Source organism: Neovison vison, chromosome 13 (assembly GCF_020171115.1).
Source record: "Neovison vison isolate M4711 chromosome 13, ASM_NN_V1, whole genome shotgun sequence".
NCBI lineage: Eukaryota > Metazoa > Chordata > Mammalia > Carnivora > Mustelidae > Neogale > Neogale vison.
Window position 1 is genome coordinate 86362687 of NC_058103.1, and position 12552 is coordinate 86375238.

At 54.3% G+C, this 12552-nt stretch overlaps 1 protein-coding gene across 1 annotated transcript; it reads right to left on the minus strand.

Moving 5' to 3' along the window:
• Window positions 1–7603: 7603 nt before the first annotated feature.
• On the minus strand, window positions 7604–9653 carry CHAC1 (ChaC glutathione specific gamma-glutamylcyclotransferase 1). Its single transcript, XM_044229580.1, has 3 exons — window positions 9295–9653; window positions 8878–8913; window positions 7604–8425 (listed from the first exon to the last, which is right to left on the minus strand). Exons 1-3 carry the CDS (start codon window positions 9547–9549, stop codon window positions 8024–8026), a joined length of 693 nt encoding a protein of 230 aa, XP_044085515.1. The 5' UTR covers window positions 9550–9653; the 3' UTR covers window positions 7604–8023.
• Between the last annotated feature and the right edge of the window lie 2899 nt (window positions 9654–12552).

Sequence of the window (12552 nt, forward strand, 5' to 3'; positions counted from 1 at the left end):
CAGCCTGACTTGACCTCAGTGCTCTGCGAAGTAGGAGGTTTGTTTATGTAGTCATTCATCCTAGTCATTTATCTGTTTATATGTCCAGCAACTATATTTTGGGGGCCTGACATAAGCCAGGCTCTGTGCTGGGCACCAAGAATGTAGCAATGACCACAAAGGTGTCAGCCCTGGCCCTCATGGAGCAGACACTCTTAGTGATGTTAGAGATAATCCAGGACATACTTAGGTGTTGGTGAAAAATAGTAGAGTTAAATAGTAATAATAAGGCACATTCACACAGCGCTTTAGAGTGTACTGTTTTTCAGAGATAGCCCATCTAGTCCCAAGACTGTGAGAGGTAGTGACGATTATGAGTCTCATTTTCAAGATGAAGAAATTGCAGCCCAGAGATATTAAAGAACCTGGCCAGGACTCATAGACTACGAAAAGGGAGCCTGGTTCTCAAACCCAGTCGCTCTGACCTCAAGCCCGTGTCTCTCCTGAAAAAGGGGAGCCACTGGAAGTGGATGGGAGCTGGGAGCTCTTCATTTTCCATTTGCGAAGATGGAGCCAGAGAGGAAGAGTGCCTTGCCTAAGACACAGCTTACAACAGGAATAGGAACCTCTGGACCCCAGTCAGTGCTCGCTCTTCGCCTCTGAACAGCTGTTCCACACCCTGACCGGGTCCTGGTAGATTCAGGTGGGAGTGTCATGGTAGGTCCATCTCCTTCCCTCCCCTGCACCCCTCCCCAGCTCACCCCCTCGGCTACATCGACCCTCTCATGGGGAGACAGCCCAGAGTGCTCTCCCCAACACCCACTGCCCCTCACCAGTGCCTGCCTCTCCACGGTTTTCATTTAACAAATGTAATGTGAGTACCTACCGTGTGTAAGCTGTGCTGGATGCTGGGAGGCAGACCAGAAACACAGTGCTATCAAAGCTGCAAGGGACTATTGATCTCGGGGTTGTGAGTTCGAGCCCCACGTTGGATGTAAGGATTACTTAAACATCTTTTAAAAATAAAATAATAATAAATTGAAAATAACATTTTTTTAAAAGGCTGCAGGAGAACAGCCCAGGTATCAGAGACACATGACAGGGCCTGGAAGTCAGGCCTTGGCCGTCCGGGAGAGGAGGGTCAGGGAAGACTTCCCAGAGAAGGTGACATCTCAGCTGAGCCCTGGAGTTGGAGTCACGAATTCACCAGGCCAGAACTAGCAGTTTGGGGACTACTAGGGTGAGGGCCTGGAGGGCGCAGGAAAGGGTAAGAAAGGCCCCCGCAGGTCACGGGCACGCTACAGGCTTCTCTCAGGTCAGGTCCCATCTGTGTGGCGTGTGTCATGCCCCTCACCGCTGCAGGTGGCCTGTGAGCGGGAACTGGGTCTCCCTTCCTGTGGAAACCCCCATGGGCAAGGGCCTCCTCCTGTGGACAGATGACTCAGACGCCCCACGTAAGCAGCTTGTCATCAGCTTCTACCCCCGAGGACTCACCGTCCTTCCCAGCCAGAGCCACTGGCATGTCCGACACTCCCCATGTTGTACACCCTCCTGACCTGGCACAAATGTGACTGGGCCCAGAAGGGGCTGTGCCAGGCTGGAGGCTTCAGTTGCGATGGGGGGAAAGTCACAGGTGGATGCATTACTGTCCCTATTCTCCCTCTCCCTGCCCCCATCCCCAGTCCCCTCAGGCTGTGCCTCCCCTCCTGTGGGGACAGGGAGCAGCACCCCATGAGGGAAGCACAAACAGCCCTCTGGCTTAGTGCCCAGAGCAAGGAGGAGGAGCAAAGGCATAGATGTTGCCGCTTACTATGCATGCCAAAGGGTAGCCTAGGGCCTGGCCTCTCCCAGACAGACAAAGGGAGAGAGTGGCCAGCCCAGGATGGCAGCCACCAGTGTGGGTCGGTACTGCCCCAGTCAGGAACGTGCTGGAGCTGCCCATGCCTGGCCAGTCTGCCCTTGCCCTTGGGATTCCCTGTCCCTCATTCCGGGGCTGTGCACATAAATATTCAGATTGAATATTACCAAGGGGAGGCAGCTTGGCACTTTCTCTTGGCTACGACTGAGGTTTTCATGTGGTCTTTCCCTCCAAAGGGACGTGTGACATTCCTTTCAGAAGAGTGTCTCACTGAACTCCCTTCCTCTTAGATTCCCTGAGCTGCTTTGCAGCCCCAGAGCTGTGCTATGGACTGGGGTGCCCTCAATTCCTACCCCGGGGTCAGGGGGCTCACTTTGGTGGGGAGTCCTCCAAGGGGATCACACCAATATGACTGTTGGGTGTAAAACAGAGGTGGGCAGTGCCCAAGGAGGGGCAGCAGCCATCGAGGTCAGCAGCAGCTTCCTGAAGCCTGATGCTGGCACTGAGCTCTAAAGAAGATCAGAGTCACGGGCAAAGTGGTCCAGCAAGGAGAACAGCAGGAGCAAAGGCTTGGTAGCAAGAAATCACAGGAGGTGGGTTTGGAGAAGGGGCCAGCACTAAGGCTGCAGGGACGTTTATCCTCAGAGCCAGAAAGAACTCCTTAAATTTGTCATTTGAAGCCAGATTCACATTTGACATTATGGAAAATGACTATCCAGGGGGAAAGCGGGAAGGTGAATCCATCTGGACACAACAACAGTGCAGGGAAGGAGGGCACGCATTAGGGCGGACGTAGGAAGCCATTAGATCCTAGAACATGGCAAGGTTGGAAGCTTGGGTCAAAGGGAAGCATTCACTGGGCTTTAGCTTGCTGGTGGGGTAGGGGCAGGATCCAGAATAAAGCCAAGGAAGGGGCACCTGGGTGGCTCAGTGAGTTAAGCCTCTGCCTTCTGCTCAGGTCATGATCTCAGGGTCCTAGGATCAAGCCCCATATTGGGCTCTCTGCTTAGCGGGGAGCCTGCTTCCCTCTCTCTCTCTCTGCCTAGTTGTGATCTCTGTCAAACTAATTAATTAATTAAAAAGAAAAAACAAAAACAGAAATAAGGAGGGACTGAAGCTGCAGGGGGAGGAGCAGAGCATGAGGGGTGAATGTGCAATGCCAGGTCCAAGACTAAGGAAGAGGGGGTGTGGGTGCAGATGGTGCCCTCTCCCTCTAGGAGGGGAAGGACCGGTGACCAGGGAGCAGCTCTGTGGCTGAATCTGCAGGACTTGCCAAGATTTGGCTTACACCCCAGAAAATGCTCAGGCTGAGGGTAAAGGAAGGTACAGACCTGAACCCGGAAGGGCAGGCCTGGTGGGGACTCTCCAAGGACAAAGCAGGAAAGGGCAGAGGAGAAAAGGCCTCCCGGGGCACTGGACTAGAGGTGAGGGTCCAGGGACAGCCATCCAGTAAAGCAGAACAGCTCAGTTCCACTTTCCACAGCCACCATGCAATTTACTATCCAAACCTGGATGCTTCTGAAAGTGAAAGTCGTAATTATTCCAGGACGAGGGAAGGGAAGTAGGCCTGTCCTGGGCATAGTGGGGTGTGTGGTCACCCTAGCCATATAGCATGAGGCTGGTCCTTGTGTAAGGACCCTGGTTTGCAGGGACACTGTCCCTGTGACCGTCAGCCTTCCCTAATCTAGCCCTGGCCCCTGAAGCTGGGTTCACATCCTGGAGCACCCCAACCCTCCTCAGAGCCAGGCCTGTGGAAAGTGGGGTCTCTCCCATTCAAAGGCCATCTCCCCACACCCTCTGCTTTTTGGATGACTGACATGGGTACCTCCATGTCTTCAGGGAAATACCAGCCTGCAGAGGAACATGGTCCTTCCTGGGGCTCAGCTGGGGGCAACCTGGAGAGCCCCTAGGAGCCTGCCCACCCTAGAAGGGTGTAGAGGCCTGAGTAGGGGCACCCACATCCTCCTGCACTGTCCATGCCTCCGGCCTTGGCAAAACCCTGGGATCACTAGTCTCCTCCCTCCCACTTGCCCTCCTATTCCAATGGCCTGCCAGGAGGTTATCCCCACATTCCAGGTTCCTGGTTCTAATTCCATCCTCCCCAGCCTCTACCTGGAACATTCCAAAAGGTGCCCTCCGGGTCTCACAGCCTTCGAACCAGTGTTCCCTGCCACAACATGGAAACCCAAGCCTGAACATAGCACTGAACATAGTAGACAAAACAAAAAGAACAAAAACAAAGACCCTCCGCAGGAGGAAAAACACATGAAAAAAACAAAAACATCACTCTAGAGCCCTACTTCCCTACAAGATACAGTCTAACACTTCCTCTGTGAACTGACTCCAGAGTAGCTCTCGACCTTGGCCCCTACACTGCGCTACCAACCAGCTACTGTGTCTGTTTCCCCTTTTGTCGGTGCCTCTGCCTGCTGGATTCCTCCGGCTTCTTTAAGGCCCTCCCAGACCTGACCACCTCTGCCCCAACCCCTGAGCTCCCCGAGTTGCCCTTAGCCCAGACCAGGTGTGAGGGCACTTCTGTGCCTTCCATCTTCCACAGCAGGAGGGTGGCCTACTGCAGACTCAATAAATAGCAGCTGAACTGGCTGAACCTTCCTGCTCACTCCTGCTTCTCCAGAAGGGCGCCCTGAGGGATGGACAGGATGATTTCTGAGTTCCCTGCTAACTCTGAAATCCATTAATGCTGCAGCCTAGGGCTCGCCACTTAGCCATCACTCTGTTTGAACCCCACCAACAAAAAAAGGAAAAAAAAAATTTTTTTTAGTGCTGCTGTACCAGAAAGCCTAAGATATGACCCAGGGACCCCTGGGGCTCTCCAAAACCCTCTCCGGGGAACTGTGAGGTCAAGATTATTTTCATAGTAAAACTAAGAGGTTATTTGCCTTTTTGCTCTCATTTACTCACAAGTATACAGTGGAGTTTTCCAGAACTGTATGATAGGTGGATTTGCAACAGAATGAATTTGCAACAGAATGAATGCAGAAACAAATGAGAACCCAGCTGACTTTAAAAAAATAAATAATACCAATAAATAAATAAATAAATGATACCATTCTTTTCACAAAATTTGCCCGTTTGGGAATGTAGAATCATTATTCTTTAAAAAATATGTTAATGTGTAATGAATTTTTATTTTTAATTTAATACATTTTAAACTTAATCTCAAATACACTCATACTGCCAATTGTTATGTTCCGTGTAAATAACAACTCCTGGGGTCTTCAATTTTTAATTTGTAAGGGGGTCCTGAGACTCCTCCACCCTCCACAGAAGACCACATAAAGTCCTTCCTTCTCCAGCTGCCTGTTCTCTCCAATTCTTGCTTCCCTCAGGCCACCAGGGCTGGATGCCTCAGGGCTGGGCCTGGGCCCTGTTCTCTCTTCTCTACTTCCAAGGCTTTCCAAAACTGTCTCCCTGGGTAAGGCCCCCAAATCTCTGACTCCAGTCCTTGTTTCTCTCCTGAATCGCAGACCCATATCCCCAGCTGCCCCACACAGACAACCGCAGCTCACACACTCACACGGGGCCCATCTCTACCCCTGCCCTTCCACCCCTTTAACTGTACCAGCAACCCTGGCCCTCTACCCTTCCTCACTCTCCCCCTCAGCCAGCCACACCAAACCCTACCATCCTCACGCCCTGAACACTCTCAGATCTATCCTCCTGCCCATTCCCACTGCCACATCTCGGCTCAGGCCATCTTCATCTCTCCCCAGCCTGTCTCTGGCCTTCCTGCTGTAACCCAACCCAGGAGCCAGGTTCCTCTCCAGCAGTCTCTTCCCAGCTCAGAGTCCAAGAAGGAATGCCACCTCCATGGTGCAGCACAGATGACCAGGCGCAGCCGGCTGGATGTTGTCCTGCCCCCTGTCCAGTCCCAATTCCCACCCCCCCACCCCTGACACCACTGTCCACTCCATCCCCACTGGCCTGACCTGACTTCCCACTCTGGCACAAGCTGTCCCTGGCCTCCGTTCACCAGAGACACCTTCTCAAGCTCAAGGCTCAGCCTCATCATTCCTTCCCTCAGAAAGCTTCCCTGACCACCTCCCTAAGCAGAGGGCCCTCTTCTCCCATCACAGCACATCTCATGCTATATGGTCCCAATTCAGAAAAAGAAGTAAGAAAAAAAGAAAAGCCACCATTCAGAATTTCTAGGCTGAGTTCCTGAGTTCCCTCAGGAGAGAGATTGCTTCACTGCTGTATCCCCAGTGCTCAGGGCAGTGCCTGGCCTATCACACTTTAGTCAATACTTAAATGAATAACTTGAAGGCAAGGCAGCCCTTCCCCTGCGTGCCCAACCCCCCCACCTCCCCACCCGGCCCAGGACTCAGCAGAGAGTAGGGCTCTGCTCTGAGCACCCAGAACTGGCTGCCCTGCCCCACCCTGGCCTGGGAAGTGGCTGCCTAAGCCTCCCTGCTCCCTCCTCCTGTTGTGTTACCGTCCCAGAACTTGGCTAACCCCATGCTTCCCCCACCAATGGCCAAGACACGAGGACACCAACACAACAGGCCCAACGGCTGCCCAGCTGGTTCGAGCTGACCCCGCTGGGGACACCCAGACCAATCCAGGGCACCAGCCACAACAAGAGCAGCAACAAGACATACCATACAGTGTCCCAGCGTAAACTGATGCGTAGAGGGCTCAGGAGTTTTCGGGAGGTCACTGGGTCAAGGAGGGAAGAGGCTAGGGAGGAGCCAGGCTCTTCTGCTATGAAAAAGCTGTCCTGTGGGCCCAGGAGCAAGAGGCTGAGCCCACTGAGATCCCAGGGGGCTGGGCTTTGCACCTGGGGACGGGGGTGGGAGCTTGGGGGGAGCAGCAACCAGGAGCAGGAGCAGGCAGATGGTAAACAAGTAGTAGCCCAGAGGGCACCCCCAACAACTCTTTCCATAGAGAGCAAGAGTCCTGGCAGGTCAGGTTAACCAAGAAGGCACAGCCCACACTACAGCCCCAAGAGGCAACAGAAAGCACCTGGATGTCCTCCGAAAGGCCACAGGTCTCTGCTGTTACCCTTCTCTAACCCACCTGCTCCTTTAGCAGGAAGCCAGGGGTCTCCTCTCGAGGTCAGCAAGAGGCAGCGGCTAGAGGAAGACCTGGTCTGACCTCCAAGCCCGCCAGCCTCCTCGGGGCATTGGAAAGGAGTCGCAGAGCACCAGGCCCCTGGTAAGTACGCAGCGCATGAGGCTGCCCAGTAGAGCCCTGCGGACGGAATTCTGCGTACCTCGGAGCATTTTTGCCTGCACTAAGATGTGAATGGTGCCCCCTGGGACTGTTGCAAACCGGCCGGTAGCCCTGCCCTCTCAACTGCCCCCCTCCCTGCAAGAGAGAGATGGAGACAGAGGGAGCCCTTGCCCCTCTTGTGCGCCTTCCAGGGCTTTACCAGTTCCCTTTCCCCAACAGCCCCTCTGAAGAAAGAACCACATTCCAGCACAAAACAGGTAATAAGAGATCAGTTTATGGATAACAGTGTGGGACAGACTGGGAAGGTACCAGGGCCCATAGTGATGAGCTCCCTTGGAACAGACCAACATGAAGACAAGCAGATAGACAGAGGGACAGGAAACAGCCAAGTGGCTCAGAGGCCCAGGCCCAGCCTCAGCAGTTATGCCCGGGCTCCAGATCCAATTCTACCCTGGAAACCTGGGGTTGGGGGGTGGCAGGGGGAGGGTGTGAAAGGGCAGGGATCAACAGGACCCTCAAGTGTCTCAGTTCTTGTAAGGCTCCCTAATCCTCACCCCCCACCCACCCCCACCCCACCCCTTCCCAACAGGCTGGGACTTTTCACATGTCCTCTATTTCCAGGGCTGAGGAGTGTTTGGACTGGGGATGGGAGGCAGAGGCCTGGGTGGTATGGGGTTAGCAGCAGCACTGGGGGGAATTGGGCCAGGCACCAGGTGCCTGAGGTGGGGCACTGCTCAGCAGGGCCCCTATGTCTGGGGCAGGCCCCCCACCTGCCCACCACACCAACATGGTGCAATAAATAGTTTCAAGTAGTCAGTGTCAGGCAGGATAGCTGGAGGCTGGTGGGACAGGCAGGGGCTTAGGAGAAAGGCTCCCAGCTGTCCACCGAGTCCTTCCAGCGGGCTCCAACTCTATCAAGTCCGCTGTGTGCACAGGTTTGGGGACTTGGCCCCATGTCTATGTGGACACTCTGTTCAGGGGCTCAGCCCCTCAGACCAGTGCCAAAGCCTGCTCGGTGGGGCAGAAGCAGGGCAGCATGGTGCCCACAGCGTCCACGATGGCAGCCAGGTGCTCATCCTGTGCCTGGGGCCCACAGAGCTGCATGAAGTCCGCCAGGCGCAACAAGTACTCGAGGTTGTGGCCCGAGAAGCCGCGGCAGGCCAGGATCTGTGTTGCAATGGCCTCCTCAGGGGCAGGACCCAGGTATCCAGGATTCTGGGGGGTAGCCACATAAGCCAATGCCTTGAGTGGTTGGTCAGGGGTATCTTGGGGGTAGAAGGTGACTTCCTTGGTATCATAGCCGCCAAGCACTGCTTCCCGAACATTCAGGTACTTCAGCGCCTCGCTCACCTGCTCACCTCGAACCTGGTATGCCACACCCCAAGTGCAGCCCTAGGAGGAAAACACGGACACCACGGTCACCCAAAACAGCTCCTGGCTAATCCCACCTCAGGTCTGTGCTCTATAAGGAAAGTGGGCAGAGGACTGATGAGTCATCTAGTAGCAATACATTAAGCTCATTCTCCCTTTCTTCACAAGGTTTGACAAGGTGGTCTGGCCCCAGGGCCAAAAGGATTCCTACTCAGAGCGTGTGGTCTGGAAACCAGTGGCATCATCTGTACAATTAGGAGGAGTAAGTCTCGGGCTACCCTCCAATCCTATTAAATCACAATCTGCATTTTAAGGAAATCCTCAGGTGATTCTAGAGAGAAGCACTGAGCTAGACCACCTTCCCCGCTGCCAGAGTAGCATCTCATCTAGCCTACAGCCACGGACCCACGAGCTCTGTCTGCAACCCTCCCTGCTAGGCCCCAAGGAGTGCCTCTCTTGACTCAGGCACTTACCTCATGATCTTCAAGGAGGGTCACCACACGGCCAGGCTGAGGAGGAAAGAAAATTTTTGGAAAAGACAAGTTAGAAATCAGCTGTCACCAGTACCAGAGGAAGAAACCTTATTAACCCTGCTGGTCCAGGCCTCAGTGAGCCCCACTCATCCAGGGCAAGTGGAGAGAGTGATGCATACATGGAGAAACATACATGGCAGTGGCCCAAATTGATAACCAGAAATACTCTCCAACATGGTGATCCACAGGATCACAGATTCCAGCCATCACAGGGATCCACTGGGCACTGAAATTTAAGCCACAGCCCCCAGGCTCAGGTCTATACACTTCCCCGACTAGCCCAGACATTGCAGGGCACTGGTGCCCACTACCCTGCCCCCACCCCCTTCATTCCCCCGGGCATGGTCAAATGCTCACCATCTTGTCGCTGCCCCGATGGAAGGTGTCTCCCTGCCAGAAGCGGCGGCTGTAGCCGCGCACGAAGCCCACACGGCTGTCGCTGTAGGCGAAGTCGGGCCTCCACACCAGGGAGCCGTACCCGAAAATCCACAGCGCTTGGGGGTCGCCGTCATCCCGGGGATGCTGCGAGGGTGGCGAGGGGGTTGGCGAGGGGGCTGGTGAGAGGGGCGGCGAGGCGGGCGGGGTGTTCTGGGCTGTGGACTCCTGCTTCATGGTGCCGGGCACAGGGACGGGCCCGGCGGCCTCCGAGGCTGGTCTCCGGCGCGGGCACGGAAGGACCGACGGACGCGCACACCTGGCCTGGCACCGCTCGGTCGCTCCAGCTACGCGGCCCCTCCGGAGGCGCCTTTTAAACCCTCCGGCCGCAACGGGTCTCCGCCCACCGCGCCAGCTGCCGCGGTGATTGGGGCGGGGCAAATCCCCCTTTGACCAATTACCTTCGTGTTTTTCTTCCCGGTTAACCGCGCCGCCCTCTGAGTGGATAACTGCCCGGCCTGCCCCAGGCCCAGCGTGCCCGGTGATTGGCTCGGCTCCACCTCTGTAGCAAACCTGGCAGGAGTGATGCAACCGCGGGGGAGGTTTCCCGAGCTCCGGCATGCAGCAAGGGCACCTCGGATTGCGTCAGGCGGCGGGCAGTGGACAGTAGGCACGGACGCAAGCACTGGTCGTCCCTCTGGCAGCCCCTCCATGGCCTACGCCCTTGAGGAACCACGATTGGCTTGTCCCGGGCGGGTGTCTCCCCACCAGCCCTGTCGGTGCACCTGGTCCGCTCACTGCCACCCCAGACAGCACGGACTCATTAACAGGCCCAGTGAAGGGCATGTCCCGAAGGACCTCTCTGGGTGGCGTCAGTGCCCATTTCTGGGGCTCCGCCTGGGAGCACATATTCTAGAGAAGCCGTCGGAGGCACCCTCTGCATTCCGCACAGGTGACTCAAGCTGTTGGCCCGCGTGAGCAAATGGAGAAACTGAGTCACGGGGCTGGCTAAGGTTTCTGCAGAAGCTGCGAGGATGAGTCAGGCCGGGCGCCGGGAGCTTGCGGGCCTCACGTGAGGGCTACTCCCAGGGCCAGGTGTGGAACCCCTGAGCCCAGGTAGGCTTGGGGTGGAGCCTTTCAGCACACTTGCATCCACTGCTGTCACCTTGGCAGTGGTGACCAAACCTGCAGAGAGAAGCCTTGTAAAGTCGGGCCACTTCTCCCCTGAGGCGATGGGTTTAGTTCATAGTTTGGACCTGAAACTTCTCCAACAATGGTTGTGTTCATCCTTAGGCACAGAAATTCGGAAGCTTCCGGGAGCGGCAGTCAAGGCAGCCAAATTAAGGCTCCCAGACCGCTGCGAGCAGCTACTGGGCTTCTCTTTTGGCTACTGGCCTCCTGACCCACGGAAGGTCTGCTGGCCATCTCGGGTTGAGCCCCTAAGCAGAGGCAAAGGGCTGCCCCCTGGGTATGTCTCTGGCTGGAAATGGGGAACAGAGGCAGGAGAAGACCTGTCTCTGGAACTGCAGAACTAGCTGGAGGAAACAGCTAATGAGGTCCAGGGTGAGCCCTCTGGCAGCCGAAAAGGGCAAGATTGCTTCTCACTAGATTCTTTTTTTTTTTTTTTTTAAGATTTTTATTTATTTATTTATTTATTTATTTGACAGACAGAAATCACAAGTAGGTAGAGAGGCAGGCAGAGAGAGAGGAAGGGAAGCAGGCTCCCCGCTGAACAGAGAGCCCGATGCAGGGCTCGATCCCAGAACCCTGGGATCATGACCTGAGCCGAAGGCAGAGGCTTTAACTCACTGAGCCACCCAGGCGCTCCTTCTCACTAGATTCTAAGTAGATATTTATTTTTTTAAAAAAATATTTTATTTACTTATTTGACAGAGACAGACACAGGGAGAGAAGGAATATAAGCGGGCGGTGGGGGTGGGTGGGAGAGGGAGAAGCAGGCTTCCCACTGAGCAGAGAGCCTGAAGTGGGGCTCAATCCCAGGACACTGGGATCATGACCTGAGAGGAAGGTAGACACCTAACGACTGAGCCACCCAGGCGCTCCCTAAGTAGATATTTAAACTAAAAATTATAGGCATACTTAAAGTAGTCATTCCAAAAGTGTGTAAGATATATTCTCCAGTAGGAATGTTGTACTACAGTGTGTATAGCATGAAGCTAGTTCTTTTTTTTTTTAAAGATTTTATTTATTTATTTGACAGAGAGAGATCACAAGCAGGCAGAGAGGCAGGCAGAGAGAGAGGAGGAAGCAGGCTCCCTGCTGAGCAGAGAGCCCGATGCGGGGCTCGAACCCAGGACCCTGAGATCATGACCTGAGCCAAAGGCAGCGGCTTAACCCACTGAGCCACCCAGGCGCCCGAAGCTAGTTCTTTTAAAACAAAGTAAGTTAGGGGCGCCTGGGTATCTCTGTAGGGTGAGCCAGGTCATGATCTCAGGGTTGTGAGATCTAGCCCAGGCCCAGGCTCTGTGCTCAGTGGGAAGTTGTCTTGAGATTCTTTCCCTCTCTCCCTCCCCTTGCACTTTTTCTAAAATAAATAAGTTTTCTTAAGATTTCATTTATTTGAGAGAAAGACAGAGACCTTGAGCAGGGGAAGGGGGCCAGGGAGAGGGAGAAGTAGACTCCCCACTGAGCAGGGAGCCTGACACAAGGCTCCATCCCAGGACCCTGAGATCATGACCTGAGGCTAAGGCAGAGGCTTAACTGAGCCACTCAGGCATCCCCAGAGAACTTTCAATATTAAATGTAAACATTTTTGGAAAAGTTTGTTGTTGCTGTTCACAAGGAGCATGAATTACTTTTCTAATAGGAAAAAAATACAGGCAAATGGTTGTTTCTGGTCATTTCTTTCTCTTTCCCTCAATTCTCCATGTTCACACTCCCCTCTACTCTGTATCCTGTCCCCTTTTGTCCATATGAGCATCTCCTGTGTACTTGCTTTTTTTTTTTTTTTTTTTTTTTTACGATTTTTATTTATTTATTTGACAGAGATCACAAGTAGGCAGAGAAGCAGGCAGAGAAAGAGAGAGGGGGAAACAGGCTCCCTGCTGAGCAGAAAGCCTGATGTGGGTCTTGATCCCAGGACCCTGGGATCATGATCCTAGCTGAAGGTAGAGGCTTTAACCCACTGAGCCACACAGGCACCCCTGCTACTTGCTTCTTAAGAAGGATGTTCCCCCTCCCTCCATGTACCACCTTTGGGTAGCAGGGTAGGAGGCCAGA

Bases quoted from the DNA above. Each gene is read 5' to 3' on its own strand.
- CHAC1 (XM_044229580.1), bottom strand. From the start codon at position 9,549: ATGAAGCAGGAGTCCACAGCCCAGAACACCCCGCCCGCCTCGCCGCCC. The intron at 8,914-9,294 runs GTGAGCATTTGA...TTTCCTCCTCAG, and splicing joins ATCGGGGCAGCGACAAGATG to CCTGGCCGTGTGGTGACCCT. The intron at 8,426-8,877 runs GTAAGTGCCTGA...TTTTCCTCCTAG, and splicing joins CCCTCCTTGAAGATCATGAG to GGCTGCACTTGGGGTGTGGC.